The sequence below is a fragment of the Carica papaya genome, chromosome 3 (assembly GCF_054855325.1).
Source record: "Carica papaya isolate Zhongbai chromosome 3, ASM5485532v1, whole genome shotgun sequence".
Taxonomy (NCBI): Eukaryota; Viridiplantae; Streptophyta; class Magnoliopsida; order Brassicales; family Caricaceae; genus Carica; species Carica papaya.
In genome coordinates this window covers 32,482,724-32,502,036 of record NC_142311.1, presented here as the reverse complement: position 1 = coordinate 32,502,036, position 19,313 = coordinate 32,482,724, and the positions used below count along the sequence as shown (strand labels likewise).

General features: G+C 28.3%; 1 protein-coding gene across 1 annotated transcript; it reads right to left on the bottom strand.

Annotated features, from left to right (window-relative positions):
• Positions 1 to 3,291: 3,291 nt before the first annotated feature.
• Positions 3,292 to 5,432, bottom strand: LOC110815082 (MATE efflux family protein). The gene is made up of 2 exons (XM_022042739.2): positions 5,166 to 5,432; positions 3,292 to 5,009 (listed from the first exon to the last, which is right to left on the bottom strand). Exons 1-2 carry the CDS (start codon positions 5,211 to 5,213, stop codon positions 3,537 to 3,539), a joined length of 1,521 nt encoding a protein of 506 aa, XP_021898431.2. The 5' UTR covers positions 5,214 to 5,432; the 3' UTR covers positions 3,292 to 3,536.
• Between the last annotated feature and the right edge of the window lie 13,881 nt (positions 5,433 to 19,313).

The following is a 19,313-nucleotide window of genomic DNA, read 5'->3' as shown; positions in this document are numbered from 1 at the left end:
AGGATATAGCATTGGCATAGTTTACCATATGTATATGTTCGTATTATATATATACATATACACACACAGGCGGATATGTATAACCGTTTAAGTTGAAAAGTCATTTTCAGGAGGCATGCACAATACGTCATGGGTAATCCTGCATGTTCTGTTTGGAGAGACAAAATTATGGTGGCCCACGGGTTAGAAAACCAAGGAAGCAAGACTCCGTTAATATGTTTTATGTGTATATATAATGTGTGTATATATATATGTGCACGTAGCTCTCCATCGACCAAGCTTGCAGGGCGCAAATGAATATGAACATGCATGCTTGGAGTTATTTCGACAATGTCCACTGTTAAGTATCTCCTTTACTGTTCATCTCAAAATCTTCTTTAACCTCTCCTTCTTCTTAGCTAGGGCCAAAACCCAGAAGAAATAATAATAATAACAGACATATGCATGCATGCATCGCAGATATTGAGTACACAACTAAAGAAGACAAGAGTACTCAGAGTATATACTATATATATATATATGTATGTATGTATGTACGTATCTTTTTGTTTATGCATAAGGACTAATATATATATCCACCTCAAATAAATTTTGGTGATTCATAAGGTTGGGACGTCTGTAAATTCTCTAATTATATGAATGACTTTTGTTTTGGTGTAACTTGTTTTTGAAGAAGGTAGTGTTGAAACTTGAGCAAGTGAAGTGAAATGTTAGGATGGCAAAGTTGAGGTGTGTTAGTTAATTTGCAAAGATGATTAGTTCAAATGATCCAATAAAGCTAACATGATAATTAAGTTACCGAATCAAATTATTTAGTGATAGTTGATTTGAGATTTTATATTACACTATAGATATAATATGCTAGAAAAATAATTAATACACAATAGCTATTTATCAAAAAGACTTTTCGGTATATACTTGTGATGAATTGCACAATATTACCCAATGTACTTTACGTATGCAAAATAGTTGTCTTTTAGATTATATATGATATTGGATATCATGAGTTTATGTTGTTATCTTTTTATATTCTCTCCCAAAATAATTCGGTATATATGTATATATGATGATTTGTAATGTATCAATTATAGATAATAAGATTATCGTGTTACATGTGGGACTGGTGGTACCTATTCTTTTACATTTACTCTTCTGAAATAATTTAACATATAGATAATGATTTGTAATATATTAATTATAGATAATCAGATTATCATTTTACATGTGGGACTCTTAGTTTTTTTTTTTTTCTTATGTGGTGTAGCCATATTTATATTATTCTTAATAAAAGTTTTATTTTTAATGAGAAAAGATATCATGTGGGGATGTTGTATATCGCACTCACCTATTCGATAGCCATGTGATGTAAGCTTATCCATCGGTGCTGGGGACACCTTTGGAGAAATTTGATTTGATTTTTGCAGTTGATTTGTGAATATGTTGTTGTTGCACATATTTTAGACACTTTTTTATTTATTTTTTATTCTATATATATGTAGTGTTCAGTTTTTATAGATTCAGACTTATAGTTTATTAGATATTAATAAAATTTAGATTGTTATGATGTCTCTCTCTTCCTACAATTTGTCTGGCATTATAGTTTTGCCTGTCTCCTCATTCTTTCATTCTCTTGTCATAATCTTGACAATAATATAGTATAATCAATTATTTAAAAGTTTAAGATGATAAGAAATTATTTATATATTAACATGTTGCCTCAAACAATGTAGTCAGGTTGAAATTTAAAGGTGCAAATCAAAAGTAAAACCCTCATATCTTGTGTTAAAATTTAATTTATAGAGACTATATTAAACAATAAAAAAATAATCAATATTCTAAATACTTGAGCTAATAAAAAAAGATTTAATTTTTTAAAAAATAAATTAATATAATTATGAATCATAAGATATACATACACCAATTATAACATAATATAAATAATTTCTAAATAATAAAATATAAAATAGTACAATTTGATTCGAACTTATAAATTTTTATAAATTTAAGTATGTACTAATTATTTAATCAGCTGATGATTAAATTTTTATAATATATATTTAGAATGCATCTATTATTAAGACTATATCAAAAGTCGAGCATAGCCTAGCCTAGCCTTTGTAATTCATCGAAATTAAATTTTCATTTGCTTTGCATTGGTTGAGTTTCGATAGCTTTTATTTTAAGGGAATGTGTCCCTCCATTATTTAACGGGAGAAAAGATGCTTCGCAAATGTTTCTCCCCCTCATAGTGGGACCTTAATTATATAGTATTGTTAATTGAATAGATTAGGTTACTTTGTATTACATTAATTATCTTTAATTAATTATTAAATTTACAAATATAATATTCTATTTATATTAATTATTGATTTCAACATAGAATATTGGTAATGTATAAATAATTAAATTAAATTATTTTTATCAATTTAAATTTTTATAATAATAAGTCACATCTCCAAAAATTTTGGAATTCTTAATTTGTTATCTCTCCCCATATATATATATATATATAAAATAAATTTTTTTTAAAAAATAAATAAATATTAATATAAGAAGTTGTTTGGCTGGTGAGCAAATCAAGGTAAATTAGACTGTCCTACTAGCTTAAAAATGAGGATTGACTACCACACATGAGGGGCCAAGTTAAAGGCGTGTCCAAACGGTACTTATAACTCCATTTCCCCTTGTTTGTCCTCACATGTGACCCGCACATGCCCATACCTGCCCACACATGCACATGGCATGCACATGTGTGCCAGCAAGCAAATGAGCACGATTTGTTACTTAATTTGGGCATGGTCGATCCATATTACTCACCACATGAACATGTTTTATGTATATATTTTAGCTTAATTGCATATATATATATATATATGACGCTTATATAACTGAAACTCATTGCATATATATATACATACATATGTAGCCACATGCATGTGATTTCATTAATTAATTAGTTACACGTACGTCCTTAATTTATAATATCTATATTTCAAATCTAACACTAGACTAAATATGGTTTAAAAAATTTTAAATTATGTTTTTTTTTTTTAATAATTCTTCAATGAAATGAACCCATTAATTTTTTAATGAAGATTTATATATACTATTAATTATGTGGTATGTATGTGTGTATATATACATACAAATTGTAATACATAATGAAAATACCCAATGAATAAATTTTATATGGGTACAAGTAATATTTAGTTATTAGAGTGGATAAATTTAAATTATAATTTATATTTGTGGTTTTTCTTATTTATCTATATTATTAAATTAGTAATAATATTTAAGTGAGAAATATGTAATAAAATAAAGAAGAAAAGACAAATAAAAAATAAAAAAAATAAAAAAGAGGAAACTAAAAAGTTAACAAGTATGAAATTAGACGATGAAAATCAACAAAGTGTAGTTTGAATTTGTCCTGTCAAACCCATATTAATTTTCTTTCTCTTTAGTATTAATGGTGGAAAAATAGTTTCATTATAATTAGCGGCTAGTCACTTCTGCTGATCACAGAAGAATTAATCAAATCAATCCCCATAATTTCCTTCTTCACATTTCATAAGGACTGTTTGGCAACCCGGATATGAACATTCATCATTCTTGTTTCCCACCAAATCTTTCGCCTTCAACCACTCTCTCTCCCAATCTGTATTATAAACCACTGTTAGGATTGAGACTACACAAGCAATCTGAGCAGCTAGTAATCCGTAACAGAGACCCATGAAACCTAGTTGCCAAGCAAACCCCAAAGCTACAGCCACCGGTGCACCCACCATGTAAAACGAGTAGAAGTTTATTGTTGCGCCAACTCCTGGCCGAGCGCTCCCTCGTAGGATCCCACAGCTCGTTGTTTGCGGGCAATTTGCTAACTCACATACACCAATTATAGGTAAAACCTCCATGGTCAACGCTAGAACTTGACTGTCTTCTGTGAAAACCTTTGACCATGGCTGTCTACCTATTGTCGTCCAAAGCAGACCCAGAAGAGAGAATACCAGGGCGAGCCCAATTGCCACCACGGTAGCCAAACGTGCCTTATCTGGTCTTCCTGCTCCTAGCTCGTTCCCTACTCTGGTTGACACTGATGCGCTTAACGCTGTTGGAATTGTGTACATAAGCGACGTCGTTTGGATTACTATCGCCGATGTTGCAAGAGCTACCCGCGGGTTATCTAAATACCCTGCGAGAATCGTCATGAACTCGTACCACCACCATTCTAAACACACGCCGAGACAACTGGGTATTGCCAGACGGAGCAGAATCCCCCATTCTTCTATTTTCAGCAAAGTTGACGGCGACCATGGCGGCGGAGCTGGCTGTAAGAGTACCAGTGGGGTATTGAGGGAGTCGTCTTCCTTGTTGGGTTGAGTAGAAGTGGAGAATAACATGTAAGAAATAAGGAGGAAAAGCGTATTGAAATTTGCGATGAAGTTGGATATGGCTACTCCTGGGACACCTAAAGAGAGTGTAAAAGCTAAGAAAATGGTGATGGGTATGTGAAAAATGACTGAGACTAAAGTAGACCACATTAGTGGCCATGTCGTGCCTTTGCTCCGTAAATAGATGCGCAGTGGGTGAAGAAGACTATTGGCGATTAAATCAGGTATGGCAAACTTACAATAGATGCTGGCAACTCGAGTTATTTGAGGGTCTTGGTGAAGAACAAGCATGAGAGGTTGAAGATTAAACCAGAGAAAAGCAATAGGGAGTGAAGTAAAAAGTAACATGAGAATTGTCCTTTGTAGAGTTAAAGATGCGAGTGATGGATTTTTCGAACCAAAAGCTTGGCTGCAAAGTGACTCCATGCCCATGGCAAGTCCAGATAAGAATGAATAGCCGGTGATGTTGGTGAAGCCAATGGCTAAAGCTCCACCGGCGAGCTCCAGACTGCCGAGTCTTCCCATGCAGACAACTAAAACCATGTTTTTGAGATAACCCAACACGCCCATGGCGATTACAGGGAAGCCTATATCTGTTATTCTCTTAAACTCCTCCACCACCTGATTAAAAATCATCATTGACCCAAAATGGAAGCAGATTACTAAAAGAGTCAAAATTCTAAAAAAAATAATAATTAACAGAGAGTAAAAATCGTAATTATAGCGTTGATAAGATGAGATGAGAAGATTCTGTAGGATTGTTCTAAGATTTTCAACCTCTGGCACTGTCGGGTACTTTTGAGAGTTCTGTCCTGCTGCAACCATCTTTTTCTCTCTTCTCTCCTTGCTTCCTTACTATTGCTCTTGTTCTCTCTTATTTCTTCTGTACCTTCAGTTAACTAGCTGATAGCTTAATCATCAACAGTATAACATATATATATATGTAGAGAGAGAGAGAGAGAGAGAGAGAGAGTGAAAGAATGAGAGAAAGGGAGAGAGAGAGAGATGAGGGAAGAGTGTGTGCAGAAATGAATAATGAGAAGGTGTTTAATTTATAAGGCTGTGTGGGTGGTGGGGTTGCGTATAGTGTGTGTGTGTGTATATATATGTGTGTGTTTGGTATTACGACATTGCCGCTTCTATAAAAGCTCATGAAGAAATTATATATAAATAGAAAAAGGTTAGCCAGTTGCAGCAGAGTGATGTAATGGGTGATGGAGAAGCTTATTTTTGGTCTTTGTATAAAAGCAGAGAAAGCTTATTTTAACCGTGTGATATTCTTGAATTGGTCTTGCCATATAATTACTGTTTAAAATCTCTTTGTCATTTTCCAAATTATACGCAAACATATCAACTTTGATTCTGGAAAAACCCACGGCAAAAATGTTGTTAATTCCCCCCCCCCCCCCCCCCCCCCCCAAATCTCCACGTGACCAAATTCCACACCATGTATGTGTATATGTGTATGTATATGTGTGTGTGTGCATATAATTACGGCATTTAATATCTAAGTACAAGGTTTAATTTATAACCCAATTAATATATGTATCCAACACAAAATGTGGACAACCAAATTTCATATTTTGTTAATTAATGTCAACACTAAATAGTGAATAATAGCATGATATTAAAATTTTAGCTTTTTAATATTACATAAAAAAATTAAATTTAAATTACCAAAACAAAAATATATATCTCATTGTCAACTAAACTACTCGTTGTATGTGTGTATACGGTTTAAATTTATTTAAAATTTTAGCAATTAAGGTATATATTTGTGACCCAACTTTTAAATGTTAATTGAGATCAACAAATTTTTTTCGAAAAATCTTTAAATTAAACCCTGTCACACTAATATAACTCATTCGTAACGTTATCTGTAATGTTTAATTCATATTAAAGAGATGTTTGCATCTGATAACATCGTCGGTATGTAAGTATGTAATCAATTAATTTATTTTTATATGAGAAGACAAAGACAAGGGTAAGCACGGTGGCTATTTGTCATAGGTATATATTATTATTCAGATATTATTTTATTCTAAAGTGATAATTGGTTTAAATTGTAGTCTAATCCTATTAGAGTTTAGTCATTATCAAACTCAGGATAAAATATAATTATGATACAACTTTCTGATAAAAACGTATAAAAATATACAATATGACTTTAAAAAAAATATTTTTTTTTTAATGTATAGAAAAAAAGATACAATTATTTAACTAAAACATAATTGATCTTTTAATATAAATATTAATTGCATACTATTTATTTGATTTAATAGAACACATAACTTAATTAATCAAATTAAATTAAATTTTAATAAATTTATTATGTTACTAGATGAAAATATATATCTTATAAAGATTAAAATTTTTTTATTAAAATAATTTGAAAAAACTAAAAGATCAAAATGAATATTTTTTTTTTCAATTCATTGATGATAAATAATTAAAATTGATTTACTAAGAGACGAATATATATGTGTATGTATATGTATATGTATATACAAAGATCGTTGGTGCAAGGTCATATATTTAAGGTGAATTATTCACTAGGGCCATTGATTAGGGTGGTTTATGGTTCAAGGTCCACATCAAAAACATAATTTTTTAAAATAAAAATAAAAATAAAAAGAGGAAATTGGAAGCTAAAAAAGCAAATTTTTGGTGCCTCCAAGTTTCTTTCGATGGATCCAAAATAGAAAACCAATATGACGTCTCAATTTTAGCACGCGGCTTGTCTATTAAAAGCACTACACTTAGTCTCCTTTTCCACTTCATCACTCCCTATTTTCTTCTTTTATAAGCTTTATATATATATATATATATATATAATTTTTATTCAATGCCAATCCATCTTTAATGCCTTTTCTAATTACCTCTCCCATATATAGGAATATATATATATATATATATATATATAAAATAATATTTTTTTATTTTAGATTTAGGAGGTCCTTTTTTCTTGTTTTCTTTGTGAAGAAATTTCAAGAAACAAAAATTTAATTTTCCTTTGAGCATTAATTTTTTTGGATTAGCTTTTAATTCCCAAAGAAAATTTAAGTTTAAATTCAAATTCCTTCAATTTTCCTTCAATTCTATGCGGACATGTCATATATGTGCAAATTTCACTAGTTTCAACACTTTAAATTGTCAAAATAAGTTACCAGTGTTTAATGCTTGTAATTAGATGTCTATGATTTCTGACTATTAAATCTTATTTCAGTACTTGCATATGTTGAGATTTCCGCTTCGAGTTTTAATTCTTACATATATGTGCATCAAATGTCTATATACAATCAAAAATTTAAAATTTTCATGCACTGACACCCTCATAATTATCGATCATCAGTATATATCTCAACACTTTCAACAACCAACAATCGTAATTTAGTTTTCTCAATTTCATGTGTAAACCTCCCCCATTCTAAAACCATTCCTCATGCATTGGCTCAATTTCTGCCCCTAACATTTAAAACAAACTAACTTACATAAATTGTAGCCAAATTTCAAAGTGTAAAGATTCTTTCACTATTTCAAATCCAATTTCACCTTAGTTACTTCCCAGATTGGTGAAATCCCACTCTTCCTTCTAGACTAAAATTTAGATTTTCACACCTCCCAAAATCAACTTTATTCTTCCTCTTTACTTCCACCTGCAAATCATTGTCTACTTAATTTTAATAGTCCACTGTTAAACACTAAAATTATATCTTTTTCTTTCTCAATCTTAATGCATTTGGTCTACAAACTCAACCAAATACACTTTCCATAACTCAACTCTTTTTGCATAAACCCCACTCATTACCCCAACTTACTTCATCTTCTTTTCAACAACATTAATTCTCATACACCAAATCTTTCATCTACAATTCCTTCATATAAGTGAACTCATGCAATGATTCTATGGTCTTTATCTCTTGACAAACATTAAACTCATCTCATCTAATTGTCATGTTCCTCCATAATTGACACTTAAGTTGAACCCATCACTTTTAAACAAGCCAACTATTATAAAATATGGATAAAAAAGTTGCATTTAATGAATTTCAAGCTCTCTTTGTTAATCATACTTGATCAATAGGCCCCAAACATTTTAATTGCAATCTTATTAGAAATAAGTGGTTGTTTTTGTTTTAAAAAAAAAATTGTTATGACAGCATTAAATGTCATAAGGCTCATTTTATACCCAAGGGATTCAATTAATGAGAAGGGTTCAATTAGACAAAGACTGTCAGCCCTATTAAGAAATACATTACAACTCGATTAATTTTATCAATTGTAGTCTCCTTTCTGTAGATTTTAAATGTTTCTTTACATGGTTATTTAGAAAAGGAAGTGTAGATATAATCTATTGAATTTTCTGATGCTTTCTTCCCAAATCATATTTGTCATATTTCTAAAGTATTTTATTATCTTAAGCAAATACCAAAGGCATAATTCATTCATCTTATTTAATTTTTTTAAGAGAAACTAGCTTTATTGCTTTGAGATTGACAACTCATTGCTTATCTTAAACGTGACTTAGTTTTTCTCTTTATTTTTCTTTATGTTGATGATATGCTATCAATATAATAATCAAGACTCCAAAGACTGAGTTTTTTATTTAGCATTTTGGCAAAATATATTATTTTCTTGGCATAGAGATCATTTTATGCCAAATACGCACTCATTCTCTCTCAATAAAGAGTATTTTTGTGATTTACTGAAAAAGAGAAAACTGATTTTGCAGAGAGTGTTCAACTCTCATAGTAAATCATAAAGGTACTCTTTATTGAGAGAGAATGAGTGCATATTTGGCATAAAATGATAGTTGCCACACTAGATCTCACAAAAATGGGTAGGCAATAATTTTTCAATCTAGAACCCTCTTTACAAGTGGCATGGACTTGCTAATATGTTACTCTCACACAACTTAACATTTTTTTTATGTCAACAAACTCTGTTAGTTTATGCACAATCCAATACTAAACCATTAGGTGGGTGTAAAAAGACTTCTTCAATATGTTAAGAAACACTGCAACATAGCCTTCAATTTATCCCATCATTATTATATTTTTCATGTCTGTCAAATGCGGAGTACGGTGATTGTCTTGATCATCACCACATTATAAACAGCTTCACAATCTACCTAGGATCTAATCTAATTTATCGTCAAATAAATAAGAAATCTACCATTTTGTTTTCATCAATCAAAAGTGATAGGAGGCTATCACTTGACATAGTCTTTGTTTCATAAACTTGGGATTCCATTATCATCTTCCATGATAATGTAGTGTAATAATATTGTTGTTATATATCTCACTGTTAATTTAGTTTTTCATGCAAGAATAAAACACATTTAGATTAACTATCACTTTATTCATAAACAAGTTGCAAGAATAATTGCATGTTCGTTTAATCTCCTATAAAGAATATATTGCTAATGTTGTCACCAAACTTCTTCCAAAGCATATGTTAAATAAAATTCGAGGTTAGTTATGATTTTGTTTGCCATCAACTTGCATGGGGGTATAAAAATATAAACTCTTAAATAGTATATTATAAAATTGATTATGTAGTTATGTTGCAAATATGTAAATAGTAAATTTTGATTCTCCCCCTTGTAAACTTACTTTGTATGCCTATTAATAGTGACATCACAAGAATAAAATCATCTTCTTATTTTTTAAAATAATAACGGTTGTTTTCCTACAATTGCATTATATTAATGCACTTATATACTAGCTTAAAAAATTGTGAGGCTTATATATATACAAAAATAATAATAATAAGACTATTATAAAAAACAAGGATAAACATAAAACTTATTTTGTGGTTGATAAAGATAAGAAAACAAGGTGAAGTACCAATAGCCATAGAGGAGAGAGTCACTGCATACTTTAATGAACTAAATCAAAGGATGTGAAAGAAACAAAGTCGTAAAGGGAAAACATGTTATATTCAAATTTCATATGAAGCACAAGTAATATATTTTGTAATAACAGACACTAACTGAAATTGATGTGCATATATGAGAAATAGAAATATTACTATGGCAAGAATACCAAAGTCTATATATTACAACGATAATATATTTTAATAGAAATCATCGAGGATAAATAAAACAATCAACCAATTCTTGTCTCATTCATTTTTTTATGTGAATACTTTAAAGTATAACCATGACCCAAAAATATAAGTTGAGACCACATTCACAAAATTGACTAAGAAATACAAGATTTAAAGGCATTTTAGGGGAAAAAAAGGTCGAATGTGTAAGATATTTAAGATACGACCATAGTGTTTATACTACTAATAGGTGAGACCAAGTTATTAGCAATGTGAATAATACAACTAGTATATAGAGTAGGCTGAGAAAAAAACATGGATGAACTAATAATCATAAGATTATAATATATAAAATCAAGAAAGCATGAAAAGAAGGTAATAATATGATGGGGAATACTAAAATTAGATTGCATTTAACGAAGAATGGCTTAGAGTTTAGTCGTGGATATGTATTTAAACTTAACTTCAATTATAGAAGTGCATTAGAATTCACAAGATGTTCACACTTATGTTTGTTGACGTTATGTTTGTTGCTCCTTACAATGACATCCAAAAGTGTAATGGGTTTTATCTTACAAAGGATAGAGTAAGGTTTCTTATAAGGCTCTGTAACAAGGGCCAGAGCAATAGATGGATCAACTATCTGAGTAGGGAAAAAGATACAATAACGAGTGCAATATTAATAAAAGGGCAAAGATCACTCAATTTAAAATATGTTGAAACAAGTATCTCCTTCAATTAATTCACTAATCATGAGATCAAATTTAGGAATAAAACTTTGATGAGGAAGTGCAACACCTAGAATTAAACTCATCTCAAAACGATAAAAAGATTTTGCACATGTTGTAACAATCATGAAGATCAACATAGACAATATAACATCAATATGGCTATACATGATGCATAAGGAAAATGATCGAAATACCTTGTAGCTCATAAATACAATTACAAATAGTCTTAATCTAACTATTTTTATATCATGTGAATATGGCTATAGAGCTAAGATTGATGTACTTTATAACAAATAAAGAAATGAGTTTTTAAAAATGTATATTTCTATGGCATCTGTGACGTAATTATTGAGTATTTTGTGATTCTTTCCAATCATATTTAAGTAGATATTTAAAGAAGTTATATTGATTTTTATGGTCTTCTCATATAGATTTTTGTATTTCACTAATAATAAGCTAAAAGTAAGATACACATCTCTTGTCCTAATAAACTATAATTAAAACCACTAAAAGAAATATTAATATGTTAGGACTTCAATAGTATCCATAAGTGAAGAAAATGATAAAAAAAAAAAATAGAAGTTCAAATAAAGAACTAGTTTGTTTGATAGAATTTGAGAAAGATGATCACATATTTGAATTCAAACTTAATTGAAAACTTTAGAAATTGGTCTCAACTATGAAAGAAAATAAAATAAAAATAGCAAATTGGTTTAGTAAAAGTTTCACATATGTCTTATTAATAGCCAACTCGACAAATGTGGTCGCGACGCTTGCAAATGACATGAGAATAATGGTATCCACTTTGCATAAACAAATTGATTGATCAAGAACAAGGTCACACATAAGTTTTTCCGAACTCGGCACGTGACAACATGTTTGGTATTGTATTTGGTTAAGTGATCAACAACTTCTAATTTTACGTCCACGGATATTATTCTATTCATGCTTTGAACTTCATTTGAAAGTGAATTCCACAACAACTTAATCTGATGATAGGAATAAATTTAATAATTAAGATAGTTTACAGTAATTAGAATAGAGTATATTTATGTCAAGTTTGAATGTTATATTAAATAATATTGTGTTTAAACAAATTTTGATACTATAAATATTAAATATGCAAAATTTTAAATAATTAAATTACATTATAAGATTAATAACGTGTAATAATTGTACATAAATATAATAATATATATTTTTTAAGAACGTTATAATTTTTAGTTGACACTATCTATATATATTACTTTATATCGTTAATAATATATTTTGTTTTTATACCATAACACTTTTTTTTTGGGGGGGGGGGGGGGGGGGGGGGGTAGGTAGGCCGTGCATGCTTGTCATGAATTTAGTAGCAAAAAGCTAATTAATTTCTTTAAATTCAAGCAACCACAATTAATAATTTTGTAATAAATTTGACTAATCCACACTCTTTATTACTTATAAACTATATATATATATATATATACACACACACACACACACACACTTAACTAACTTTATATAATATTCATCTTCCTTTTTGTAATGTTAATTTCCAATTCTTTTTGTATGACCGTATGACATATATCGTGCTCCTTTTTACACGTGAAGTTTGAAAATGGCATTCAAAGCATATATACACATAAAATAAAAAAAAAGTGACTTTTGGACTTGCTATCATCAATACATATATGTATATATATATATATATATATATATATATAAGGAATGTCGAGTATCATCAATACATATAGTTATAAAATATTATATATCACATTAAGTTAAAATTTTTTTACATTTATTATCTATTTAAATCCTTAAATATAAAAACAAAATTAATGTGAATATATATAATAATTATTTATTTAAATTTTTTAAATATAAAATAGAATTTAATTTTTAATTAACTATAAATAATACAATATATAGTTTTAAAATACAAAAAGAAATTTTGATTATATATATAATAGTTATCTACCTAAATTTTTAAATATAAATAATTTTTAGTTAATTATAAATTATACATTTTTAAAATTATAATTCTTATGTAACAACGATGGAAAGACCACAAAACACTTTTCCCTTAATTTTCTTTTTAATATAATATAATATATATACATACATACATATATCAAGAATTCGAAACCAAATATTTACATACATAAATATATATATATATATATAGAGAATGAAATAATTAATTTCTAAAAAAAGAATACGAACTTTAGGTTGTTAATTCCGCAACAGGAGACATCTCAACTACATATTTTTTGACAGAATATATTTACGTACATACATATATATAATATGTATATCGCAAAGGTTCAACATTATGAATTGAGTTAAAGTTGATTATGGCCGGTGCATGCTGATTGTTTTTATTCACGTCTTCGCACTCGGTGATGTCGTCAAAAATCTACGCTTCCTTCCAAGACTAAAGTCGCACCGTATCTAATTTTTCAAACGTTTTACCATGCCTTCAATTCCTTCTTCTTTTAAAACCTTACGTATAATATACATATATATATATATATTTCCTCTATAATACATTACAGCAGCTGCTTCACGCAGCCCATTTCCAGAAATACCTTGAACGTACGTAGAAATAGTTACGTACGGGCAGTTATAAACCTAGTTTTTGCACCGTCTCTCTTACTGGTGCGTAGGGATTGTGTGGGATGAGAAGGATGTATAGAATCAAAGTGAGTAATGAAGAGTAAAGAAGAAAATGAAATGTGGGTGTCAGGGTTAAACAAAACCAGGCATGTGGATGTGGTTACACCAAATGACTTAAAAAGAAGAAGCTTAAATCAATGACGAACCAGAATTAATTATTACATCCACTCTCTCTCTACAATATATATGCATTTCAATCAAACTTTTTTTTTTTTTTTTTTTTTCTCTTTAATCTCTCCAGATTGGGATTTGACACCTTCCCTTTCTCTCCCCCCCCCCCCCCCCCAAATCCAACAGTACCCACCACATCTCCTTCCCATAAACCCATATAGCTGTATCTATATATGTATATACATATCCATATACATGTAACAGTCAGATATTTGAACAGTCACATCCATCTTAATGGGTTTAATTTGATGATGATGAGGATTTGTTACCCAAAAGATGCGGTGCTTGTTTGTGTCCTTTTTGGCCCCCATTGTCTGAGGCATTAATATTTGTATCCAACAATTCAAACTCTTTTATATATTTCTCCCTTAATGTGTGACAAAACTATACATATATTCAATCAATTACTCATTCATCCACCCTCCATCATTTTTATTTGATTCCCTGCCTTAATTATTGTCTTAATATATAATTAATTTCGTCTATTATTATTATTATTATCATTATTATATACACTGACATAATTCTTAATTATGTCTACTTTATTAATTAATTTAATTAAATCAACAATTATCCCAAATGGGTATGTCTTATTCAAACGTTATGCAAACACAGTTCCATTTTTCTTAGATGGGGTGGCATTAATCAAATATGTTGAAACCCAAAATATTTGATTCTAAAAATAATTTATTGCTGTTGATTATTCCAAATTTCATTAGCAATTTGATGGGTAATTAAGAATCTACTTACTAACATCAAATCACACAGTGTACATACAGTTACAGTCATGTACATATATATAATCCACAAGTTGCAGAATTAGCAAACCAGCTAGAGTTGGGATTATTATAAAGTGCTTTTGTTGCTATATATATATATATGTCCCACACATATGTTGGTTGCTAGGCATGCCTCCCCTTGGTTGAAAAGCTAAGATCATGTAAAAGAAGGCTTAAAAAAATATCTTCATGATCAGAGAATTTCTAAAAGAAGACTCTTAGCATATCCATGTTATGTTCTTTTTCTTCATCTACCCCTGCATAATTTCAGGTCCTCAATAACCAAAAGCAAAATGTATATATATATACATACATACATATATATATATATAGATTTAGTGAATCTTCAGTGTAATAATCCAGGGTGGGGTCACTGAATTTGACATTTCTTAATAGATAAAGCACTTATTAAATATTCTTCTTAGTCAACCTACTTGTATATATATATATATTTTTTTTGTATAAGCCCTAATCATCTTCATTTATATCCTTCAAATACATTATATCTATAAAAAAAAAAACAAAACAAAACTAAATGAACAATTAACATATAAATGAATATGTTAATAAATATTTATATAACTAATAATTTTATTTAAAAAAAAAAAAGATAATTTCGTTCCACAATTAAATTTCAAAAAAAAAAAAAACAAGAAAATCTAAGAAGAAAATTATAGTGGAGATCTGGAGAATCTCCTTCCCATAGATTACTATCCTCATTTCCTGGTCCTTATGATCTTCACCCTCCTAAAATGTCAAGTAGCTAGTAGTAGATAGGGTTAGATTTATATCATCAAAGTCAAAAGATAACCGAAGTGGAGTACCATGTATATATATATATATATATATGCCTTTTGATCACCAATAATCAATTAACAATATATATCTATATATATATATATATATATATATATATATACATACAAAAAAAAAATTAATTGGAGATTGGACATAATTTCCCATTAATTTTTGTGGCTAACAGAAGTTCTTTATCGCAAGGCACGAATACAAACAAAATATCTTACTTGTAAATATACGTATGCATGTATGTATAACATGCATGAATTATAAGGTAAATATATATATATGATATGTAATAAAGTGTATGAAATATTGAATTTACTCCAAGAAAAGAAAAAAGTTGAGACAGAAATGGGGAACAAATGCCCACTTTGAAAGACCTAAACCTAAATTCTTTGATGATTTAGGGCAACCCTCTTTTTCTCTTATGTCTTTCATTTTAGTTACTAATCACTGTATGACAATAGTGATTGATGATCCACTTAATCACCTTAATCAGAGACAACCATTTTAACGTGACATCCTACCAGAAGTTCAAGCTTGGGACCATGCATGCTAACTTTACCTTCAGTAATATAATATAATATATATATATATGTATATATGGAAAATATTGGATGATCGATGTGGATGATTAAAGCACGTTACCTTTTCAAAGCTATAACGAACACCAGTAAAGCCTGCGAGTGATTATTTTGGTATTATCGATATACTAGGCAAAATATAATATCATGAAAAATAATAATAATGGTGTATCCAAACCTATGTTTAGTGCTAAATGATGAACGTGTAAACTAGTGGATCAATTATGTGAGGAGCAATTATCATTATATGCACATATATATATATATATATGTAGTCTAAATACACCTATAAATATGTATATATATATATATATATGCATGAATGTGATGGAATGAAGATGTTGTGATAAAGTTTAGTCCAAGACGACATTTGGGCCCGGCGCGGTGTGTTGTAGAACTTTAGTTTATATTGGAAAATCTGTTCAACTTTGGGCTGGAAATAAATAAATTTTCTTGTTGAGCCTCATAACTTCTCATGCCCCTTGTAACATTCTAGATTTTTTATTTTAAATTTAATAATTATATTAAAAAAATGATAAAAATATTGTTTTATATATATAATAATGTAATAAACATAAGAATATTTCTAATAAAAATATTATAATATTATATTTAAATTTAATAAAACTATTTCATAATTACGTGACACATGGTAGCTCGTAAGGAAAATTGAGCATAGCAATTCTACTGAGACTCGATTTAATTTGGTTTGATAGGGTCAAGTTTAATAATGGCCAAGGAACGAGTATGGGACATATTTAAATTTAGTCATGCATCCCTACTATGCATGTAGTTTTTTATCTGTTTCTACTACCAAACTCATTTATCTGGTTTTTTTTTTTTTAAATACTTTAAAATAATTATTTCATATAATTCAACAAAATTCAAATTAATGATGAACAGAAATCGTAAGTCATTTATATTGTTTATATTAAATATAGTTTTGAAATTCATAAATGGATTAGGATGGATACACATAAGAGCAGTATATTCCTGCCATACTTGTAACAAAGTTCTATTCTTTTACCTATAAATACCATATATTTCTTATTGTACTTATTTATTCAATTCAATGGCGAGATACCAAGTAACCTACTCCGTTGGACATCCCTAATCAAATTAGTTTGATCAACACGTAGTGACTCACTTTTGAGGTACGATAGCTTTTTAATATTTTAATGATAGTGATTTTTTTACTGGCGAATGATCACTTAACATTTTAAAATTTAAAAAGTACTATTTTTGTATAATTCATTTTGAGAATACGGAATAACAGTAATTAATATGATTTGAACATTAGCAAATACAAACACAATTACGAATCTTTAATATTCTAGATAAGCTCTCTCTTACCCTTTGTTTCCGTGTGATTTTTCTTTGTATAATTATTTGCTCAAGTTCAAACATGGGCACGACTGAAGTTTAAGGATGTTAATTCTTCTCTCTGAATGACAATCATATAGAGTATCTATTTGATATTGATGCATTATTTTTTGAAAATCGTCTTATTTTTATTATTTGTTAAAAATTAAATAAAGTTGAGAATTGTATTTAATACTCCTCTATAAATAGATGGTTTTTCTCTTATATTGATATATAAAAATATATATAACAATGTTTCTTAAAAATACAAATTTTACTTGTTAGAATTCAAAATTTTCAAAGAACATTTTAAAGTATTTTTATAAAAGTAATTAGTATCGTTAAGTTCTTAATATGCAAAAATAAATACGAAATCAATGAAGAAACCAAAATTTAATTATAATTTTTTTAAAAAAAAATTAGAGTAACCAATCATAGTTTAAATTTAAATTAATAATATTTCTTTTTTATTTAATTGTAAATATTAACGATATATTTATATCAAATCATCCAATTCCTTATTGATTAATTTGACACCACGTGAAACCAGTTATCAACAAAATAAATCATTAAAGCAAATAATATCTTCTATACACACACACACACACACACATATATATATATACATATACATATATGTATATATATTCCTTTTTTTTTTTTTTCCTTCAATTAAAGTAATTGAAGAATCTAAGAAATTAGCGTATATAAATAAATTAGGTGATTATGATTATCAATGCTCATGGAATCCAGCTAATGTATGTACTTCTAATGATAATTATAATTTTAAAAATATTAATTATATAATATATAATGTATAAAAAATTAAAAATAATTTAATTATTATTTTAAATAATTTTAAAAAAATTTCATATGTATGTATGTATTGATATGTGTTTAAGGTTTAAAATGTTGATTGGACTTTCTTTTTATCTACATATATATATATATTATATTTAATGGAATTTACTATTTAATTTATATTATTTTGCTTCATTTTATTTTTTATTTTTTTAAGGGGGATTTTGATGTGATACCAACTGAATAAAACATAAAAAAAAAAAAAAGTGTCAATTTTTAATTGCTTCGGTTAATTGACGTCAGTGACAAATCATTCTTCTTTTTTCTTTTTGAATTTTTCAATTATGGAAAGGAATAATCTTCATAGTTACTGAGATATATACATACATACATACATACATACATATATATATAGTTTTATTTCATATGAACACGATGATATTGATTGCTTAGACAGCCAATTTGGTATTAACAGTCAATTAAACAGTAATTGTAGAATTGTTAAAGCATTTATTTGAAAAAAATAAATAAATTACATAATGAATTCCGAAAATTCAAAAAGAAATATATAATAAGTTAAGTATATAAACAAAATAAAATATTGAAATTTACATTTCTTATATAATAACTTAAAAGCAATCAACAACATTACATAATTAATTATTTGAAAAAAATATGAAAAATAAGAAAACAAATAAAAAATAAAAAATATATAACATCTACTCATAATTTTCTTGCGGATCGGGCTCTGAAACTTGATCCTCTTAATCTGAAATAGTTAAATAAATAATGAGTTACACTATTCTACTAAGGATATTACACTATATTATCGGCACAGAAATAAAGGTTGGTATAAAATCGAAACCACTAATGGGGCATTAAATTTTAATACATTCGTTTATTATAAATAAAATCAGTTGTCGTTCACTTACCATAGTGCGATTTAAGAAAACAACATATAAAAATAATAATACCATACATATC